The 14,852-nt window shown below is 49.0% G+C and overlaps 2 protein-coding genes, 1 long non-coding RNA gene and 1 other non-coding gene across 6 annotated transcripts; 3 read left to right on the top strand and 1 right to left on the bottom strand.

The window, feature by feature from the left end:
- Positions 1–419: 419 nt before the first annotated feature.
- Positions 420–493, bottom strand: TRNAV-CAC. The gene has a single exon. It is a non-coding gene; the product is annotated as a tRNA-Val (tRNA).
- Positions 494–1,417: 924 nt separating this feature from the next.
- On the top strand, positions 1,418–4,487 carry LOC100828381 (G-type lectin S-receptor-like serine/threonine-protein kinase At2g19130). The gene is made up of 2 exons (XM_003567302.4): positions 1,418–1,809; positions 2,095–4,487. The coding sequence occupies exons 1-2, from the start codon at positions 1,635–1,637 to the stop codon at positions 4,392–4,394; spliced, it is 2,475 nt and encodes an 824-aa protein (XP_003567350.1). The 5' UTR covers positions 1,418–1,634; the 3' UTR covers positions 4,395–4,487.
- Positions 4,488–4,691: 204 nt separating this feature from the next.
- LOC112270768 (protein FAR1-RELATED SEQUENCE 5-like) lies at positions 4,692–6,524 on the top strand. Its single transcript, XM_024458868.1, has 3 exons — positions 4,692–5,567; positions 5,654–5,733; positions 5,823–6,524. The coding sequence occupies exons 1-3, from the start codon at positions 5,492–5,494 to the stop codon at positions 6,522–6,524; spliced, it is 858 nt and encodes a 285-aa protein (XP_024314636.1). The 5' UTR covers positions 4,692–5,491.
- A 3,347-nt stretch (positions 6,525–9,871) lies between these two features.
- On the top strand, positions 9,872–13,224 carry LOC104582916. Of its 3 annotated transcripts, XR_001406497.2 has the most exons (6): positions 9,872–10,307; positions 10,381–10,873; positions 11,085–12,168; positions 12,400–12,487; positions 12,621–12,867; positions 12,959–13,224. It is a non-coding gene; the product is annotated as an uncharacterized LOC104582916 (long non-coding RNA). The 3 variants fall into 3 exon arrangements; XR_001406498.2 differs by having other exon boundaries at positions 9,872–10,267; positions 10,381–12,168; XR_731000.3 differs by having other exon boundaries at positions 10,381–12,168.
- The last annotated feature ends 1,628 nt before the right edge of the window (positions 13,225–14,852 follow it).

Below are 14,852 nucleotides of genomic sequence, written 5' to 3'. Positions count from 1 at the left end.
ATACCCCGAATAATTTTAGGATCCACCATGCATTTTACTCTTTTTATAATTCCATGCCCTTATGATTCCGAAGATTACCGTTCGTTCATGGCATTTTATTCCTTATTGTTTTCCATCCGACGTCAAGAGCCAAGTAAGAGCTTTAGGTGACGGTGATGGTGTTGTGCAACACACCATTTCTCTTTTGCCGGAGAAAAAAAATCACTATTCAAAGGAGTTGGTGACGATGGTGAAAAGACAATATATGAAATTCAAACGAAGTTAACATCGATCACCTTCGAAGAATTTCTTATTTAAATCTGAATACAGATTCTGATCGTTAGTTCGTTCACAAGATTACAAAGCTTAGGTTGGTTAGGTACAAGCTAGTAACGTGTTCAAAATGGAAATAAATATCCGAAGTATGCAAAAAACATAAGTGTCTGAGCCCAGGTTCGAACTGGGGACCTTTAGTGTGTGAGACTAACGTGATAACCAACTACACCACCCAGACGATTTGACAACTTATTATCTAGTAGCTTACTGAACATTAGTGCCAACGGCAGTCCTTTGTCTCCCTAGATCAGGTTCAGGATTTGAGATAAGGTCGCTCAGTTTACCTCGGTCCGTATCATACGCTTGAATTTTTCACCAGCGATGCGCAATTTGGCTTCACCACTGCAGGAATATGAATCCATTCAAGATTCAACTACGGAGTAATATTTCTCAGCTTTCCAAACCAATCTGAAATGATATGTGAATGTACTAAGCTGAGAAATATTACCAGCGCGCGTAACATAGCAGGAAAAATTATGTTGTTCCAGGGCGCGCGCGTCGTACGTGCTGGGCCATCGATGCCTTCACGTGACACCAACCGGAACACGTACGTGCGTCCACTTCCCCTGCGTTATTGCCCGGCCCGACTGCGCACGGCACCTGCACAAACCTATCGTGGCGGGGCGATCAATGTGACACCAACCCCCGTGGAATTCGTGGTTAATTTGGCGCCGCATCGCCGTTCCCATGTTAGTGCCTGCGGCATCCTGCCGGATATTAACACTTGTTGCTTCACAGCACGCCCCACTTGCATCGAGTAGTGGTGGTACTAGTCGTGTGCCCCAGCTGCTACATACTAACTTAATTGAGCTTGCTCCTGTCAGTGCCCCGGTCCAGTCATATTATATGCGTGCGAACACCCCACGGCCAGGCCCGATCACACTGCGTATGCACGTAGAAGTGCAGAACGTTTTACGGTTGTAACGATACAATTGGCAAAGCACCTGCTGTGGGCCTGTAGCACCAAGTGCGCAACGGCAAACAGGCCCCGGCGGGACGACCGATGAGACGAACGAAAGCAGCCGCTAGTTACCTCGCCTGGTACTACGCCTTTATTGGCGCATTTATAAGCCACGGTGTGACCGCACGCAAAACTTCGCCTTCTCCTTTCCCCTGCCCCGTGCACGACCGACCGATCGCGCGATCGATTCGACCAAGACCGCCAAAGGCACTAGCGACCGGAGATGACCATAAGCAGAAGATGATCTGAGGTGCTGTTGTTTTCTTGGAGGCCACCACCCTGCTGCTTTATCTGCTCCAGCCATTCAGGCAAAGGTGTTCCTTTCCACTCTCTCGACGTCTCGCGCACCCTCGGAACAATGGCGAGGCGACGTGGACGGTGCTCCGCCGCCGCGCTTTGGCTCCTTGGCTTCATGCTTCTGCGAGGAGCCCCGTCGCGCGCCGCCGATACTGTCGCCGTCGGCCGCCCGTTGTCCGGCCGGCAGACGCTGGTGTCCAAGCGCGGCAAGTTCGCACTCGGTTTCTTCCAGCCAGGTGCCTCTCCGCTGGCCCTCTCCCTCTACCTGTAGTGGATTTTTTTTTTACATGATCGTGGATCTTTTTACGTATACGAGTAGTTTTTTCTCTGAAAAAACGAACTGGCCCGTTTGTCTTTTGTTCATCAAAGGTGATTTATTAGCCTTAACCCCATCTTCGTGCGTACTCTGTTTCTGTATGAACTGAATTGTGTGCTCGAGCGGCAAACTCCCCATTTCATTGAGATCGTGTGCGAGCTGTATTAACCTTGTGCTCTGTCTTTTCTTTTACGTGCAACAACAGATAACTCCAGGCAGAACTGGTACATCGGCATTTGGTACAACCAAATCTCGAAACACACCCCGGTGTGGGTTGCCAATCGGAACGCCCCAACCTCCGACCCAGCATCCTCACAGCTCTCCATTTCAGACGACGGCAACGTAGTCCTCGTCGACAAACACGACGCCAACAAGGCTCCGATCTGGTCTACAAACCTCACCAACATCGCCTCGGGCTCGAACACAGTCGGCATCATCCTCGACACGGGCAACCTCGTCCTGGCAGACGCGTCCAACACATCCGTCGTGCTATGGCAGAGCTTCGACCACTTCGGCGACACGTGGCTCCCCGGCGGCAAGCTGGGCCGGAACAACCGGACCGGCGAGGTCACACGCCTATTCGCGTGGAAAAGCTTCGACGACCCGGCCACAAGCGTCTTCTCCCTGGAGCTGGACCCGGACGGCACGAGCCAGTACCTGCTCAACTGGAACGGCACCAGGGAGTACTGGACGTCGGGCACCTGGAACGGCCACATGTTCGCGGCCGTGCCGGAGATGATGGCCTCCAACGCGTCCCCGATGTCGCTGTACACCTTCGACTACGTGGAAGGCAAGGAGGGGAGCTACTTCGTGTACGACGTCAAGGACGATGACGCCGCCGTGGTCACGCGGTTCGTGGTGGACGTGACGGGGCAGATCAAGTTCCTGACGTGGGTGGAGTCCGTCGGCGACTGGATCCTCTTCTGGTCCCAGCCCAAGGCGCAGTGCGACGTCTACGCGCTCTGCGGGGCCTTCAGCGCCTGCACCGAGAAGTCGCTGCCGTCGTGCAGCTGCCTCCGCGGGTTCCGTGAGCGGCGGCTGAGCGCGTGGATGCAGGGCGACCACACCGCGGGTTGCGCCCGGGACGCCGAGCTGCGGCAGCAGTGCGGCGGCGGCGTTGTCCATGGCGCGATGCCGAAGGGGAACAACGACGGGTTCTACGCGATGCCTGGCGTGAAGCTGCCGAGCGACGGGCAGGGCGTGGCGGCTGCGGCGAGTGGTGGCGAGTGCGAGGCCGCGTGCCTTGCCAAATGTGCCTGTACCGCGTACGCTTACAACGGCAGCTGCTGGCTCTGGCACGGAGGCCTCATCAACCTCCAAGTCCAGGACACGGGGTCCGGAGGCGGAACCATCATGATCCGCCTGGCCGCGTCCGAGTTCTCTACCACCGGGCACGCGAAGAAACTGACCATTATCCTCGTCGTCGTTGCGGCAGCTGTGGCTGTCTTCAGTGTCCTCGTCTTGGCCTTGGTTCTGAGATCAAGGAACAGATCAAGGGTGAGGGCGGCGAGGAGAGTCGAAGGCTCCCTGATGGCGTTCACGTACCGCGACATGCAGTCCGTGACGAGCAACTTCTCCGAGAAGCTAGGCGGCGGCGCCTTCGGGTCGGTGTTCAAAGGCTCGCTCCCGGACGCCACGGCCACGCCCGTCGCGGTGAAGAAGCTGGAGGGCGTCCGTCAGGGGGAGAAGCAGTTCCGAGCAGAGGTGAGCACCATCGGCACGATCCAGCACGTGAACCTGATACGGCTGCTCGGGTTCTGCTCGGACAGAGCACATAGGCTGCTCGTGTACGAGCACATGCCAAACGGCTCTTTAGACAAGCACCTCTTCAGGTCCAACGACGGCCATGGCATTGGCAGCATCCTGAGCTGGAAGACCAGGTACCGGATAGCTCTGGACATCGCGAGGGGGATGGAGTACCTGCACGAGAAATGCAGGGACCGCATCATACACTGCGACGTCAAGCCCGAGAACATCCTCCTGGACGGCGCGTTCGCCGCCAAGGTGTCCGACTTCGGGATGGCGAAGCTCGTGGGCCGCGGCTTCAGCCGCGTGCTGACGACGATGCGGGGAACCGTCGGGTACCTGGCCCCGGAGTGGATCACGGGCGCGGCCGTCACGGCCAAGGCCGACGTGTTCAGCTACGGCATGGTGCTGTTCGAGATCGTGTCGGGCAGGCGGAACGTGGAGCAGCGGGAGGACGGCGGCGCCGTGGACTTCTTCCCGTCGATGGCCGTCAGCCGGCTCCATGGCGGCGGCGAGATGAAGAGCGTGGTGGATGGGCGGCTTGGTGGAGAAGTTGACGTGGATCAAGTGGAGCGGGCTTGCAAGGTGGCGTGCTGGTGCGTGCAGGATGACGAGGGCGCCAGGCCCAGCATGGGGATGGTGGTGCAGGTTCTTGAGGGGCTCGTCGATGTCAGTGTGCCGCCGATCCCGAGATCGCTCAGAGTGCTCGGAGATCCGCCCAGCTACGTCAAGTTCTTTTCAGGGTTGCCGTCGATCTGAAATTGGGCATGAAAGATGTAGTCGAGAGACACACACGTATCTTATGATCGAGGTGCACTCCTGCATCCAATCAGAACCAGCCGATTACCATCCTACGCGTGTGCTTAGTTTTACAAATTTTTGCAATTAAGCACCGCTCCCATCCCTCTAATTTGCAAAACCAGCCCTGAATATTTTTGGCGGAATCAATCAATCGTCTTCTCCTGCAAAAGGCTGTACTTCCTGCCTACGTGAGTCTGTAGTAGGCCGGCATCTTCAGGTGGAGGGGTCTGGATGTGCAAGTGAAGCGGCAGGGAAGTTGTGGCCGGCGGCGGCCCTTGGCGTCAAGCCCTAGCAAAGTTGCGGACAGGCGGAGGGCCGGCCAGAGACCTGGACAGGGCGGCGGTGAGCGCAGGGGCGAGGTTGTCGGCGGATTTGCTCCAGGACGACGACAACGGCGAGCTCGGGGACGACGGTGACGGTGAGCGCCGTGGAGAGAGCCATGGGGTTTTTTGCATGAGAAGACGGGATTGGTTCCTCCGAAAATGTTGAGGGCTGGTTTGCAAAATTAGAGGGATGGAAGTGGGCGTTTAATTGCAAAAAATTCTAAAAGTGAACACAGGCGCAAGATGAAAATCGGGCGACTGTGATGTGTGGGATGCACGAGTGCACCTGGACGAGAGATTCACAAGATACGGCGCCATATATATATATATGTGTGTGTGTGTGTGCGCGCGCCATATATATATACGTATCTTATGAATCCCTCATCCAGGTGCACTCCTGCATCCCACGCATCAGAACCAGCCGATTGCCATCCTACGCATGTGCTTAGTTTTACAAATTTTTGCAATTAAGCGCCCGCTCCCATCCCTCTAATTTGCAAAACCAACCCTGAATATTTTTGGCGGAATCAATCAATCGTCTTCTCCTGCAAAAGGCCGTTGGCTCTCTCCACGGCCGCCGCCGTCGTCTCGCCCGGAGCGATCCGCCGTCACCCCCGTGCGCTCCCCCGACCTGCAAAAACGCTTGAATTGTGCACTTGAAAGGAGAAGGAATTTCAGCCACCTGACACATACGTTGAGAGGTCTCATAAAGCTGTGGCAAAGATCGATCTGATGTGTGCTGCACTGCCCTGTTTTCTCCCGTTCCAAGGCAGATCATATTGCCTAAGGCCTTCAGCATCATTATTGGGTAAAAGTACGAAAACTACTCTTCATGTATAATACTGTAATATATGTGCTTCTTGTTTCAAAGGGTTATAATTACCTATTGTGCAGCAATGGAATCTAACATGCAAATACTCATGAACGAGGAGGGATTTACTACACCCATAAAGAAAGCAAGTGTTCCTTTAGTTGTAAGTCAATTCTTTTTACGGAACATGGCCGTGTTCAGTTCAGTTATTTATACAGGAAGGTGCTTATTGATACATTCTTTATAATGCAGTGTTCATATTTTATACCTGAATGTGAAGAGAAATTGAAGCCTAAAGTAGGAATGACATCTGAAGGACTAAAGGCTGTGGAGGAGTTCTACAAGTCTTATGCACATCACTCTGGTTTTGGATTTCGTATTGGACAACAAAAGAAGTTGGACAATGAGTTAGTTCGTAGTAAACGTTATATGTGTAACAGGGAAGGATTCAAGTCTGAAAATGGTAATGAGATTATTGATCCATCAGTGAAAAGACGTAAGAACACAGCCACAAGATGTGGTTGTGATGCACATATTTTTGTGAAGTTGTGTGTAACTGACACCTACAAGATAGAATCATGGGTTGAACACCACAATCATAGTCTCGTGTCACCTGATAAGCGTAATTTGATCAGATCAAATCGTCAAGTTAGTGAGAGGGCAAAGAATACATTGTACACATGCAACAAAGCAAGTATAGGCACCTGCCAAGCATACAGGCTCCTCCAAGTCAGCGAGGGTGGATTTTCAAATGTTGGATGCACGAAGAGGGACTTGCAGAACTACTATCGTGACCTCAAGTATAAAATCAGAAATGCAGATGCCCAAATGTTTGTGTCTCAGCTAGCTAGAAAGCATGAAGCTAATCCATCATTTTTCTATGATTTTGTGGTGAGTGAAGAAGGGAAGTTGATGTATGTGTTCTGGGCAGATGCCACAACTAGGAAGAACTAAAAGCACTTCGGTTCTGTGGCATCCTTTGATTCTATACATACTACTAATTAGTATAACATGATCTTTGCACCATTTACCGGAGTGAATCATCACTTACAGAGTGTGCTTTTTGGTGTTGCATTCTTACTAAATGAGAAGACTGAGTCATATGTTTGGTTGTTTAAGACCTTCTTGAGGGCAATGGGAGGTGTAGCACCCAAACTTATCATAACCGAGGAAGCTAGTAGCATCAAGAATGCTGTTGCTGAAGTTTTTCCAACCACCACACACAGGTTGTGCATGCCGCATATAATGGAAAAACTTCCTGAGAAGATTGGACTGTTGATTAGAGAAGAATCTGAAATTTTGGAAGAGAATGAACGCATGTGTATGGGGTTCAGAAACCCCAACCGAGTTTGAGTCACAGTGGAATTCAGTAATTTCAAACTTTGGGTTGGAGGGCAATGAGTGGTTGAGTAAAAGGTTTAGCCTGCGAGAGTCATGGATACCAGCCTACTTTATGGACATATCACTAGCGGGTATTCTTCGAACAACTTCAAGGTCGGAAAGTGCGAATTCATTTTTTAACAGTTTCATTCATCGCAGGCTCACTTTAGTTGAATTCTGGCTAAGGTTTGACACGGCTTTAGAATGTCAACGTCAAGTGGAGTTGATTGCAGACAATTCAAGCATCCATAGGATCCCCCAAATAGTTACACCATGGGCAATGGAGAAACATGGTAGTGAAGTATTCGCATATGAGGTGTTTGAGAAATTTCAGAAACAAATAATTGCTTCAAGAGATCATTGTTGTATTCAAGGCATTGCACAAGATGAGGGAATAAAAATAGTGACCTTCAAAACTGGTGCCAGTAAAGTAAGGGAGTTCCGTTGTGATACAACAACCATGAGAGCTAATTGTTCGTGCAAGTTATTTGAGTCACATGGAATCCCATGCCGCCATATTATCCAAGTGATGAGGACTGAAAATCAAAATGAGCTTCCAACCTTCTATATTATGGAAAGATGGAAGTACAGATGTAAAAGGTACAAAAAAAAAATCATAACCATCATTACTCTTATTTATTGCAAACCATATGGCTGACATCGATTTTTTTTCTAGTGGGAGTGTTTACGATGAACAAGGGAACCTGTTAGAAGAGAAGCCCGCTAACTCCTTGGATGCCGCTGCGAGGAAGAAGATTTCAACAATACGCAACAAGTTAGAAGATCTAATTTTAAGAGCCAAGCAATCAGATGAAGCCATGGAGTTTTTAATGTCAAGTGTGTTCAGCATTGAGGAGCCCCTGGGCAAAATGGTTCCTACGGCAGTCAAGCACACTAGGCGAGAGGAATATGAGGCATTTATTGGGTGCAACATTCCAACTTAGGTCGACATACACCCACCAAATGATGTTCATTCGGTAGGGAGATGTAAACGAATAAAGAGAGGAAAGGAGATGAATGGAGAAGAAAGGAAAAAGAAGAACAAAGAAGCCAAGGCCAAGGCCGCACGCTTGTGCAAGACGTGCAAGCAAATAGCATTTCACGATAGTCGCAACTGTCCAAGCAAAAAAGGCCATGGAGAAGAAACCATGAATGCGCAAGACATTCGTCTTAATGGAGCATCATGATAGCTGCAAGCCTGCTATTTGTGTCAATAACACCATTATATTAGTTTACCGAATTTCTGTATTTATGTAATAGATGATGATTTGTGTTTTGCCCAATTGATTATCTTATTTGTATTACACTTATATCAGGTTTTAGCAAGTTTACATAAAGTGCAAAGATCAGATTTTAGCAAGTTCACATAATCTTGTCCGACTTATCTTATTTGTATCACACTGATAGTAGCACTGATTCACTACTTTCCATGGAACAACAATAGTATAGGTTATTTTATACATTGATTCTTTGGGCTGCTAACTGCTGCTACCATGCATCATGTGCAAACTTTACAACAAACACATCAGACTAGCCACATCAGACCAGGAACACCTCAATTGCCGATAAGAATAAGCCAATGAGAATCTGTTTCCATCTCAAATTTCCATTCACAACAACTTGCAGTCACTTGTTTCTGAAAATCAATACTCCTGGAGTATTAAGCAAGAAGAGAGGAGTACAGGAGAGTTACAAAGTGCAGGGAGAGCCTGCAAATGCTACACGAGTAGCATACCAGCCGGAGCTAAAGAGCTACAAGGACCAAAACTACAAAATGCTACAGATGTAGCATACTATCTTCAGTCAAAAACTGAAAACGACCTCCGTTACATCCAACCGAGCAAGATTACAGAAAAACTTCAGAGAGATAAAACACAGCCGGTAGTTACACTACAAGAGTGAAGATCTCCAGGAGTCTACAAGCTCACAAACCACATTTGGGAGGAAGTCAATCTGCTAGTACTAGATACATTAAACAAGAACAAGAAAATTCAGTGATGTGGTCGTCGTTGCTCTGCGTGAGTCTGTAGTAGGCCGGCATCTTCAGGTGGAGGGGTCTGGATGTGCAATTGAAGTGGCAGGGAAGTTGTGGTCGGCGGCGGCCTTGGCGTCAAGCCCTAGCAAAGTTGCGGATAGGCGGAGGGCCGGCCAGAGACCTGGACAGGGTGGCGGTGAGTGCAGGGGCGAGGTTGTCGGCGGATCTGCTCCGGGACGACGGCAACGGCGAGCTCGGGGACGACGGCAACGGCGAGCGCCGTGGAGAGAGCCATGGGGCTTTTTGCAGGAGAAGACGGGATTGGTTCCTCCGAAAATGTTGAGGGCTGGTTTGCAAAATCAGAGGGATGGAAGCGGGCGTTTAATTGCAAAAAATTCTAAAAGTGAACACAAGCGCAAGATGAAAATCGGCCGGCTGTGATGCGTGGGATGCAGGAGTGCACCTGAACGAGAAATTCACAGGATACGGCGCCTATACCTATTATTACTATCTATTAAATTGGAGTTGGTAGTGATGGTACCGTCGCCGTTGCCGTAGGTTAACTTCGTTAAAATTACAACCAATATGTTACTGCTCGTTATTTTCTTTTCCTCCAGTTTTTTCGTTAAAATTACAACCAATATGCCACTGCCCGTTATTTTCTTTTCCTCCAGTTTTTTTTCATGATTTCTCCTATTCCGTTTTACAACCGATGCCACCACACCCACATGCCGACCTCAACGGCGCCATGAGTTGCCTACACAGAAAATAAAAATAAATAGTTTGTGATTTTGTTGACCCGTAGCAACGCACGGGCACACCTGCTGGTGTCGGTCCAACGAGCCGCTGGTCGGTCCAAACCAGCCGGATTTCAGCGCGAACTTATTTTCTCTAAACCGAACGTAACCGTTTTTTTTTTGTTTTACGACGGTCGTTTCTCTCTTGAACCCACCTCCACACGAAAAAAAAAACAAACCCCGAAACCATCCCCAAATCGTGCGTGCGTGCAGTTAGGGTGGCGAGCTGCTGCAGTACGAATTGCGGCGAGCCTAGGCGGCGCCAGCGGCAGCTCGGGAAGGATTGGTCAGTGGCAACTGAGAGGAGCGGCGCGCGAGAGAAGATGCGTGGCGGCGACGGGCGACGCGGCGGGCCGGCTCGACCCTAGGCGGCACCGACGGTTGCAGCCGAGGCGGTGGCTTCAACGACGACGGCTGGGGCCTGAGCGAGGAGAAGCTCGACAAGCTCGAGCGGGAGGCCTAGCGCGAGCTCGCCGAGCGCAAGGCCTCCTCCTCCAGCGCCTCGACCTCTCCCGCGACTTCACCGCTGCGGCCGGCGGCGACGTGTGAGTGGCCTCGGCGAGCGGACGCTGTCGTACTCGGCGGGTGAGCGGCGCCTTGCCAGGCAGCGGCGTGGTTGCGATTTTATTTTTAATTTCGATTTGGTTGGATCTAACAGGGCTTGCTCCGATGTCGCTGGAGTTATCAAATCGTGCTTGCGGTTCGGGTGGAGTTGGCGAGAGGCGAGCCTAGGCGACGGTGGCCGCCTCGACGACGACTGGGGCCACCGCGTGCTCGGTGAGGGCGAGGCGGCTCACCCGGCGCGACCGTCCAGGGCGAGGAACCCCGACATCGACCGGAGGCGACAACGCTTGCGTCTCTCTCTCTCCGGCGAAGAGCTCGGCGTCTCTCCTCCGGCGAAGCGCATCCCAGCGACGGAAAGGCGGATCCCGCCTCTGCCTCCACTTCTCCCCGGTTGGCGGCGCCCCTTGGCTCCGCACGACGTGATCGTCCAGGGCCAGGCGCTTCGCCGATGACGCGCACACGCTCGTCTCTGACGCCTCCTCACCGGCAGCTCCTCCTCCGGCCGCGTCGGTGACCTCGCTGCCACCGTGGCCACCGACATCGGCCAATCCCGTCGCACTTGCCACTACTTCCGCAGACTCCGCCCTGTAAGTCGATGCTGCCGCCCAATGCAAAATGCATGAACCGATGGACTCTGTATGCTCGTGTTTTGCCTTGTCTTGGGATTAAATTTTTTGATGCGATCACATATGGAGTAGTTAATTGCATCAGCCATGAGAAATATCATGTTGGATCAAGTTGACTTGCACCTGTTCGATCGAATGCTCGTGAGAATGTTTTTTTTTTGGTATACTGCAGATTTGTTCTTTACTTACTTCTCTGGAAGCTTGAAACACTGACCAATTTTACAAGATTTTATTGTCTGGTCTGAAGAAGTATTCGATGGAATGGTTGGTATGCTTGCTGACCCCAAGGAAGTATATCCAACATCATTTATGTTTGTGATATACAGCTATTTCCCTTTTTCCTTTCTTTTCGTATTTGGTTTCTTCGATAAAAGGCTCCTGCTGGAATTCAAGAGGTTCATTTTCTGCTGTTCAATCCAACTGAAAAAAGCTAATGCAGATTTTCATGAGGTGCAGATTTTCAGTAATGCAGAAAATGTCTATTGTTTCGGTAGTGTAGAAAGTAGTTGTTGTTGAGTTCAAACTATAAAAAATTGTAACTACACACACATGGCCGGAACATGTGTGTAATATATGGCCTTCTAGTTCAAATCATGGCCGGAACATGACAAACTCAGCTGTAATATATGTGCGTTTTGTGCAATATTGTAAGGACCTATGTTCAGTTCCTCTGATATTCAACCTGCAATGCATAGGTGGCCTTCTAGTTATCATGGTGGTGGTAATGTGTACTAAAGTCTAAAGCTGACAAGATTTGTGACCTGAAAACTTATGCAATCTTAGTTGTTGCATAATTCAATCTGGTAAGTTAGGAGAAATCGGATTGTTGTGCCCATGAATGTTATCAGTTTGATTTTGCTGTTGTGGCTGACCATTATTTTTAACTAATCTGTTTCAAGAACATGCTGGTGCTATTGTCAAGAAGAGTTGTTTATAAATAGCACGTAAGGTAGTACTTCTGTTGGCAGGGCTTGCTCCGATTTTGTTTCAGGGTCAGTGCTGGCGACGCGAGAGAGGGCGAGGTGGTCCAAGCTCGATGGTGTGAAGGGCAGGAATGATGCTGGATTTGGAAGAACAATGGTGGATGCTGAGGTCGACGCAGACGCCAGCCCACAACTCGCGTCGTTGGGCTAATCGGCGACCTCGGCGCCCAGTCCTACTTCGTTGGCCGGCTCCTCCCCACTGTTGTGATATTCCCCTCGCCAGCAGCTCGTGTGGAATTAGCCGCCGCAGTGTGACGATCGCCGGTAAACCAGGTGCGTCATAGGTTTTTGATTGCGTACATATATAGTTTGTGTGTTGGTTTATTGCTAATTGAATAATTGTTTTCGTATGGTTGGACATAACCAAGTTTAGCTTAAATAAGGTGCTTACAGGCTTGCAACTACGATTAATTTTGTGTTCCAAAATTACAATCTGTACTAATCTATTTGGAAAAATTGGACTTTGACTTTTTTCTCTGTGGATGCGTGTGTCAAAACTGACAGCTCAGAGCTGAGACTACTCTATTCTTGAAATTAAGAGAGCTACAGAGACATAAACTTCCACTGATTTTACTTGTGAGCATGTTGTAAGGTATGCTATGCTAACTCTTGTTTAACGTTGATGAAATTCTGAGGATAATAAAACTTGAACTTTTGTTCGGGTGAGAACTTGTTTACTTGTATTCCACCTTTATTTACACTTTTCCTTGTGTCACACGCTGCAGGTTAGAGGTTGGACAAAAGTACTTTGTGTATGGTTCAAGATTCAAAGCCCACTGGACTATCAGATCTGAGTTTGACTAAATATATATTTTAGCCTTAGACTCTTTGTTTGGTGAAACGAGACATGCTTAGAGTCTAAGATATGATTGCCGTTAATGATGATGATATAATCCGAAACCTAATGTCTTGTTGTTTCGACAAGTCTCGTGACAGATACTCAAGCAAGAATGTGCAAATACTAACTTATAGGTGCGGCATTTCTCAATTATATTGATGTAGTTTTAAAAAATATCTTGCAAACACAGAGTTGAGTAACATTGTGTTATGCTATCATTTGCAGGATATTGGGCAATTTTGCAGGCAGTCATTGTTCAAATGGAGAGAAGTGTTGCCGAAGGAGGAATGATGAGTCTGAAAGGACTTGCATAGTTACAATCATGTGTATATCTTTTGTCTTCTGCTGTTGTAGTGCTTGAGCAGTTCAGTGAGGCATGCGTTTTACTTGTACTCGTTGCTGCTGTGAAAAAAATATTGTCTCACTCCATTATGCTCCCGGATTGCTCAATTTGATCTCTATAGTGATGCTTGAAATATTTTGTTTGCCACTCTATTTTGTTAATCAAGCCAGTTCTTTCGCTCAAGGCCGTACACACTGCCTAGTATGAGGCTAGTTAGTATAAAAGGGGCAGTGCATGCAAGTATAATCTTGTTGTGTCACATGAGAATCTGCACCGGCAAAATAATTTTACACAACAAGCACTAGAGCCTTCTGAACCACTCGATCGATCCTACCTTTGTTACGTCTCGTGCAAGCACAGGCGGGCGCTCGTTTCAAAGCCGGTAGCCTGGACGTAAATTTCTTACGCTGCATGCAAAAAAACCAAACGGGACGTGCGCTCGCGCTTTCATACTACTGGAATCCCCCAACGTAATCTGGTTACGTCGCATGCAGAAGAGTTGGTGCGGGGCGGGGGTCACTCGGTGCTAATTTTAATGCCGGAAGCCCCAACGTAAATTGGTTAATTAAATTCCAAAAAGAAATGTACTGTATAAAAGTTTTCCCGCGAATGCCTTCTTGAGTTTTCTCGATCCGTTTTGTGCTGTAAGTGCTGGTATAAAATTGCCTCTCCAAACCTCCCGCGTCAAGCAAATCGACGCCCGCCATGGCCTCTCCATCGCCCACATACAGGAGGCATGAGCTCATCAATCTTTGGAGCATTCCTATTGGCCAAAACAGAGGATTCAATCAAATGGCTCACTCGTCAGTCCTAATGGCTAATACTCAGAGCAAGTGCAATGTGGCCAAACAACTATAGCTAAAAGAGGAAAAAGTGCTACTAAAAGTACTTCTAACCATTGCATCATAGCTAGCTAAGAAAAAATTTGAGGCATCGCTTCTACTAGTTGATGCGGTTCCAACTATGCTTTGACTTTGGTGGGGCCCTTGGCAGTTGGCTCACGGCTGCTACATTTAAAACAACAATGCCGTTGCTGGCTAGCCGTTGGCTGCCTGTTATATATACACGCAACAAGATTCAGAATTTCAAAAACAACACACATCTAAAATATGGAGCCCAATCGCCTACCAAATTTTACAAGTATGCTCAACTCTGCAATTCCAAGTGCAGATCCAGAAAATCAAAATAGCTTGTACCAACAACACATACAAGCTGCTGCCATGAACTTACTCTCATCCTCTCAATATCCCTCCGACATGCATCCACATCATCCAAGCCTCGATCCCTTTGGTCCGCACCAGGGCATCCACCAGCTCCATGCATACAATCCAGGAAACATGCAAGCTCCATATCAAACCAATTCCAGCCCACCCACACATCTTACCTATGGAGGAGGTCAACCTGGGCATTCATCATCACCGGTCGAATCCGGCGCCTTCTTTGGAGCTTACGGAGCAGGCGTTTCAACATCGTCGGTTGAATCCAGCGCCTTCTTTGGAGCATACGGAGCCGGAATTTCATCGTCGCCGGTCGATTCCACCTCTCCAATGTCTGCTGCACAAAATACACATCATGAAGTGGAGCATGAAGAAAACAAAGATAGCAGTCCAAATGAAGAACAAAGAAGAGGCCGCACCAATTGGACAAAAAAGGAGAATGAGCGATTGATCAACTCTTGGATTAAAAATACAACAAAAATAGCCATCAAATGAAAGAAGATCTACTGCCCAATGCAAGAATCACTGGAGCAAGACTACCCCGTTGGTTTGTCTCTTC

The sequence above is a fragment of the Brachypodium distachyon genome, chromosome 2, assembly GCF_000005505.3.
Source record: "Brachypodium distachyon strain Bd21 chromosome 2, Brachypodium_distachyon_v3.0, whole genome shotgun sequence".
Classification (NCBI taxonomy): Eukaryota; Viridiplantae; Streptophyta; class Magnoliopsida; order Poales; family Poaceae; genus Brachypodium; species Brachypodium distachyon.
Note: the sequence above shows the minus strand (reverse complement) of the source record. Positions and strands in the feature narration are given on the sequence as shown.